Genomic DNA, 6,713 nt, shown 5'->3' on the forward strand with positions numbered 1-6,713 from the left:
CTAACGTGAATAAGCCACACGCTCCCGGCCCGCACCGGAACCAGACCTCTGCTCAGGCCCACCCACTTCCATCGACTGCCTCAGTAGGTTGTAATTAGAAGCCTGGAATTAAACACTGTGGCCACCACCTACAGTTAAGTGCCCTGGTGGGCTTCCTCCCAGTGAAAACCTGATGGAGTGCCCTCACAAACAGAGTCTCTCTAGCCTGGACCATCAAACACGCTTTTATATCTTCACTCCACACTCTGAGAACCAAGATCAGCCGCAGGACACACACTAGATGAGACACAGATTTCACCAAACCAAATATTTACAGTAAAAAGAAATCAAGATTTTTAAAGAAGACGACGACGAAGAGAGAAAACGAGGGGGAAGGAGAGAGAAGAAAAGCGTGTGTGTGCACTTGGGTCGCCTGCCGCAAGCCAACAGGGAAACTACCAAGTGTGACACACCGAGAGAGCTCTGCACGCCGGTGTGCACGACCCCCGACCTCTGCAGAGGGGCCTCGCCGCCGACACCACGCTGGGGCGGCCCTGCCGGGGGGAGGGGGGAGGGGGGAGGGCGGGCCGGTGGGCGACCTGGAGGCCCGGGCGCCGCTGCCCAGGTGCTTTGTCTCGGGCGCTCTGTGCCGCGCCGGGAACACTCAACAAAGGAGCTGCTCACTAATTTTTCATACAATTCCAGCCCCGAGTAATTACATAGTCCACCACACGGCCACATCTTGAAACTATTTATTTTTTAAAAGAGAAAGCCAGGGCACTCTCGGACAGAAAGCCACCCTGGGTGCCCCCCACCCCCCTTCCATGTGTAACTATCAATGTATATCAGCCGGGCGTGCAATCATATTTATTGTCACTTGCACCCATGTCGTGCCCTTGCTTACACAGCTTCGGTGTGAATTATTGGCTGTTACACTCCTTGGTGTGGGAAATAAATAAATAACACGGCTGTCAGGTACTCCGCGCGGCTGAGGGCCGGCGGCACGTCGGAGGCCGGCGGCCGCTCACCTCTGCATGCGTGCCCAGCCCTCCGTCTCCGTCTCTCTGCCTGCGCGCCCCCCCCCCGCCCCGCGGCCCCTCTGCTCTGTCTCTGCAGGAGGCCGAGACCGCCCACTCCGGGAAACCGAGGAGTAAAACAAACACCCGTGAGGACACTGCCGAGGGTCCTTCCCCGGGCCTCTGCGGTCTAGCAACACCGACTGGCGACTGCTCCTTTTAATCGTGGCTTCAGGGTCTGAGTGCCCCCTGGGGTGTGTCGTGAGCCTGCCAGCCCCCCCCCCCAGGAGGCCTGGAAAGTGGGGCACACAGCAGGAGTCGGCTTGCGGTGTTCCGCCCTCCCGGCCGGCCACGGCCCTGCTCCTGCTCCTGTTCCTGCTCCGAGGCCGCAGGCCCTCCCCCGGCCGGAGCCTGCTGCTGCAGAGGCGGCCGCTCTGCAGGCCCTGGCGAGGGCCTCTGGGTGCTGCTGCTCCCTGTGACAGCGAGACCGGGGGAAGGGAACTTTACACAACTCCCCCCGAAATGAGTGTTTGAAATGTGGGCCAAGATGTGCTCCTTCAGGAAATGGACGTTTACTTTCACATTTTCCCCCAAAAGGCACGTCGTCCTACAAACTTCCCTTCAGAGCCTCCAGGCCCTCCGCCCCCGTGGGCCGGGCGCTGGGAGCCGAGGGGGGGGGACGAGGCAGCCGGCCTGACAAGGACGCTCCCAGAAACCTGGCCCCCTCCTGCGGGGGGCCGGGGCCGGACGCCCTACGGAGCCCACGATCAATCCGAGAGTACTTCCACTCTGCAATTTTAATATCTAAATAATGGGCCCTGGCTGCCGGTGACGGGAGCCCATCGGCCAAAGAAAAGGCTGAGACGCCGCAGTCTCGGTCCTACCTGTTTTCTCTTTGATCTCACACAGCACATTGAACAAGGCCGGCTTCATTCTGTGGCAGTTCAAAGCGTGTTTTCTGCAAGAGAGGAGCAACAGCACAGCTTAGGTGGGCCGCCAGGCCCGGGCGGCTCGTGGGGCGGCTCGGGGGAGAGCCGAGCGTCGGGCCAGGGTCACGCCCCAAGCACAACTCCGTGGCACGCTTCGGCGGTTTTACGACTTGATGTACAGAGCCCCGCCACGCAAAAAGAAATCACGTTAATGAGCGGGGGGAGCAGAGACTAAACTACAGAACTAAACTAACCTAAATGATGCCCATTTAGGCAGAGCCGGGTTTGTTTTTTTTTTTTAAGTAGTTTAATCAAAGTGGAAACCTTAAACCCATAACGCTGTCCTGGGCAATGAACGCGCAAAGCCAGCTCACGGGTTAACAGTTCCAGGAAACCCATGTCGCCCCACAGCCCGGGAGCAGCCCTGCCTCTCTCGGGCTGCGTGTGTTTTCAAATCTAACCCGTCCATGTGCTCGGATTCATTCCGCAGATTTCCCCGTGTTCTCACCAACACAAGATGCTCGAGAGGTCTTCTGAGCAGAACTGGCAATTTATAAAATTTCAGTCCCCGAGTTAAAGAGTATGGAAATGCGTTGCCAGGGGGCAGACATGCCCATATGGGGAGTAAATTCATTTCTCTGTGTTCGCATCATGCCTCCTGCGCACACAGCGCTTATTTGCAGGTGTTGAAATTCAATTATTTACAATTAGGACCTCGCACCCATCGGGGGAAAAATAAATACAATTCTGCCTCTTAGATTAGCGGTTTACCTGGTTCTTGTGCGCTCTGCATTCAGAATGCACGTGAGGAACAAGACAATACCTTTCTCTTCATCTGGCTGTGGGAGCACTTAGCAGAAAGACACTGTTTTGGAAACAGAACGCTGATCGTATCAGCCCTCAGTCAAGGGAACTCTGTGTGCTCACTAAAATCAGTGTGCAAAGAGAAATGAAAGCCCCTGGCACTGAACACGCATGCGATTCTTTTTTAATCCCTTTGAAAGTTAAAAAAAAAAAAATAGACACCCGTCTTGAAGAACAGAAACCAGAGCATGCCCTGTGTGCTCCACAGCAGAGAAGGCACCAGCCTGGTAAGACTACCAAGCAAACACACACATTGTATCTAAAACAATCACGATTTACTTTGTAGATGATAAACATATCGTAGGAAGGCGCAGCCGTGAAAGGAAAACCAGGTCCAGCATTTGCCGAGTGGAGTTACACCGTGAACCGAAGAGAAAGCCTAGTGGTCATTTAGTGGTGAGGGGTGAAAAGAAGGGTGGGCAAGACTTGAACGTGTCCAAGATCTCTTTGGAGGGCCTTTTAAAACAGTTTTCATTAATTGTATTCTTATACATAGGCCCAAATGCAAAAAAAAAAAAAAAAGGTAAAAAAAGAAAGAAAGAAAAAAGAAAAACAAAAGCAAGCCCACGCAGCTTTCCTGAAACACAGCATGTCCGCAGCACCTCGCCGGGGTCAGAGAGCGAGCAGAGCCCCCGCGCCCCCGCCGTGCCCGGCTCCCGGCAGGGAGGCCAGTGGGAGAGGGGACCGCCAAGCCGCGGGTGTGCTCAGCTGCACAGAAAGGAGCGGGACTAAACATCAGGGAAGGGGAGAATGCCCAGCCTTCCGGCCCCTTCCTTGTCACCAACTCATTATTAAGGCAGCTCACTGGCACGTCTGAGTTTATCTTCCTGGAACAATGGAATGGGGAAATGGGTTCCGACTGAGAAGGAAATGCCCGTGGGAACGCTTCCACGCACCCACCGGCTTTTCTCCAGAAAATAAAATTCTAAAAGAACACGGGTTAATTTTGGAAAACTTTCCCCTATTTAAAAAAAAACGTAGGCTAGGTCCAGCCTTTGCACCTCTCCAAGTTTGCAAAGCCCGGTGAGCCTCAGCACTTCTGAGCTTACATGTTGCATGTGTGAGCAACTGAAATGAGAGTGGAAATCCCAGCGCCCATGTTTTCAACTGTTCCTTCTCGTTCCTCAACTCAAATTCCAGTTTCCTGGAGACAAAAATACATATAACGCCGCCTTTCCCACACAACCTCGTCACCCGAAGTACAGGATCGCGTGTGAGAGTGTGTGTCAACCTGCTGAGACTTCACAAAGCTGGGTAACTGCTAACACCTACGTGCTCACGACACTGTAAAAATTCTTCCTCTCGAGATGGGCCTTGGGCGAGCTGTTAGCGGCTTGCCAACGAGTCTGTGTTTTGTTTTGAAAGAGAATTTACCGTAAAATCCTGGAGTGGGGAACTAGATCCCTGGCGGTGGGTTAAGCTGAGAAGCCACACGGCTCATTTATGATGTCTCCCTTCTGACCGTCATGCCCTCCAGGGCTGGGATACGAAAAATTCACATGTGCCTTCCTTTCTGTCTCGGTGCATTCTAAGTGGTCCTGAAAGGGGCATGGGGGGGAGGCATGCCTGCGTTTTGCCCCCCACCCCTTTTTAAAGGACCACACGTCCTGTGCCGTGGAAGGTCAGTACACAGACTCAAATTGAGAGAATAAAGTTGAACTAAATATCACAGTCTCTTAAAACTAACAAATACATCTAAAAGCAAAATTACCTTTTCTATCTTCCCATCGGCTTTTTGGGGGGGAAAAGAATTAAATGAGTATAAAGTATTTTCTGCCGAGTTGACAACTAGTAACAAAGAATTGCCCTGGCCTTTTTTTTTTTAAGGGAGCAGAAAAGAGAGGAGATAAAAATTTATTTTGGAGGAGAAAAAGACCAGGGAAGAAAATCAAAAGTCTGCGATGCAGGTAAGGAGTCCGTAAACCTGCAAAGGAAGTGTTGTCGGGACATTTTATTTTGTCGTGTCACGGGCCCCTCGCGGAGGAGACACGGAATCTGCCGACAACTTGCCAAGCGGCTCCGAGATACTTTTTTAAAGCCGCCGAAAGTGCGGCCGCCGGGCCGCGGCGGCGCTCCGCGAGCTGGGCGTGTGCGTGGGCGCGGGCGCGTGCCTCCGCGTCCCCACGCCCGCTCCCGCCCCGCACGGCCGCCGGGCCGGGCGACTCCGCCGGCGGCCGCCACGCGCCTTCGCCCGCACGGCTCCGCCATGGAGTTGCTCGGCGGAACGGGGGACGAGACAACAATTTAAAAGAAAGCGCCGTGTGGCTCCGCTTCCCATTGTTTCCCCCGGCGAGAGGGAGAAAAACAAAAACACCCAAGAAAGGGGAAGGAAAGGCGGCCGCTCACCTGGCCTGCGCCTCGTCCAAACTCTGGTCCGTGATGGTCATGATCTGCTGGAGGATGTCCCCGATGTCCTGCTTCCTGCCGCCCTCCCCCTCGGCGCCCGCGGCGCCGTCCTGCAAGTGCTGGGACAGGCCGGGGTGCCCGGCCATGCCGACCCCCGCGTGGGCGTGCATCAGCCTGGGCTGCTCGTCCATGTCCGCGCCGCGCCGCCCGGCCCGGCCCCGGCTCGTGCGCGCGGCCCCGGGCAGCTGCGGGCTCCGACCCGGCCGGCTGTCTCCGGATCCTTGGCAGGATAAACAGGGCAGGCGAAGAAGCGCCGAAGAAAAAAAAATCCCTCTGCCTCCCTCTTGGCAGGGCGGTGGGAGGCTGGGGCGCGGGCGGGGGAGGGGGCGTGGAGGGGCGCGGGGCGCGGGGGAGGGCTGCCGGGGAGAAGGGTGTCGACTCCCGGAGCGCGAGGACAACGAGCCCCCTTCCCCCTGGACGGAAGAGAGCGGAGCTGGCCCCGGGCGCGCGGTCCGGCTCCTCGCAAGGCACGAACGGGCTCCGGCGCGCGGATCGGCGGCTTAATCCCTTTGCAAACAGGCTCGGGTCGGGAGAAGGCAGCGCCAGGCAGGGGGCTGGCGAGGCAAACTTTCCCCCGCCCCCACCGGGCCGAGCGGCCGCCGAGGGGTGGGCGAGCCCGAGCCCCAGCCCCCCGCCCGGCGGGCGCAGCGCGGCTCGCTCCTCCTCCGGCTCCGCAAACTCCGGCAGCCCCGCCGGCTCCTGCTTTTGTTTAGCTCGGGCCCCGGACTCCAGAAGCGCACACACAAAACCACCGCCGGGGCGGGGGGCGGGGGGCGGGGAGGGGGAGGGGGAGGGGGAGGGGGAGGGGGAGGGGTGGGGGGGCTGAGGACCGCGGGGGGAGGAGGGGAGGCCGGGCCACGCCCCCAATCCCGATTGGCCCTCCGAGAGAAGGCGGGTCACGCCCCCCTCCGTGATTGGCCACCGGAGGGAAGGCGGCCCCTCCTCCCCTGCTTGCCTGCCCGCACCTCCTCCCGGGCCTCCTTGGGCTCCTCCTCCCCGGCGCCCTGTCAATCAGGGTTCAGAGGTGGGCCGGGAAGGAGGCTGAGCCAGGCCCGGGCACCGGCCCTTAAAGGTGCCGGGGACCCTGGTCCGGCCTCGGCGGCCGGCGCCCGGGGTTCCTGCCCGCCTCTCGAAGGTGCTGTCCGTGGGAAGACGTGGCTCCGCTTCCACGCGAGCGGGTCACATTAACACGCGAGAACACCGAGCGTGGGGGGGGCCCCCAGCCCCGTTTTCCTCCGGCTGTGACGTGGCCGTTTGGAGCCGACCGTCTGAGATCCCCAGGCCCCCGGGAACCGCGGAGGCACCGGCCCGCCAGCGCCAGGCCGCCCTGCAACCGTCGAGCTCTGATGTCATCAGTAAGGAGCTCTGATCAGTGGCAAGTGTAATAACAGATTTTCAAAAATCGCAGCAGAGCGCAGGAGCACGGAACGGTGGCATTTTTGTTGCATGAAAACTAAATTATGGAGTAGGAAACTAAATAACGCTGGAGAAGAAAAGACTAATAAATAAGTTCACAAAA

At 57.9% G+C, this 6,713-nt stretch overlaps 1 protein-coding gene across 1 annotated transcript; it reads right to left on the reverse strand.

Moving 5' to 3' along the window:
• Positions 1-1,382: 1,382 nt before the first annotated feature.
• Positions 1,383-5,959, reverse strand: PBX1 (PBX homeobox 1). Its single transcript, XM_028531063.2, has 3 exons — positions 5,135-5,959; positions 1,880-1,953; positions 1,383-1,784 (listed from the first exon to the last, which is right to left on the reverse strand). The coding sequence occupies exons 1-3, from the start codon at positions 5,323-5,325 to the stop codon at positions 1,603-1,605; spliced, it is 447 nt and encodes a 148-aa protein (XP_028386864.2). The 5' UTR covers positions 5,326-5,959; the 3' UTR covers positions 1,383-1,602.
• Positions 5,960-6,713: the final 754 nt, after the last annotated feature.

Source organism: Phyllostomus discolor, chromosome 14 (assembly GCF_004126475.2).
Source record: "Phyllostomus discolor isolate MPI-MPIP mPhyDis1 chromosome 14, mPhyDis1.pri.v3, whole genome shotgun sequence".
NCBI lineage: Eukaryota > Metazoa > Chordata > Mammalia > Chiroptera > Phyllostomidae > Phyllostomus > Phyllostomus discolor.

Coding starts and splice junctions, on each gene's coding strand:
- PBX1 (XM_028531063.2), bottom strand. CDS start 5,325: ATGGACGAGCAGCCCAGGCTGATGCACGCCCACGCGGGGGTCGGCATG. Junction 1,954..5,134: donor TTGGACGAGGCGCAGGCCAG/GTGAGCGGCCGC, acceptor CCTCTCTTGCAG/AAAACACGCTTTGAACTGCC. Junction 1,785..1,879: donor TGAGATCAAAGAGAAAACAG/GTAGGACCGAGA, acceptor TTAAAATTGCAG/AGTGGAAGTACTCTCGGATT.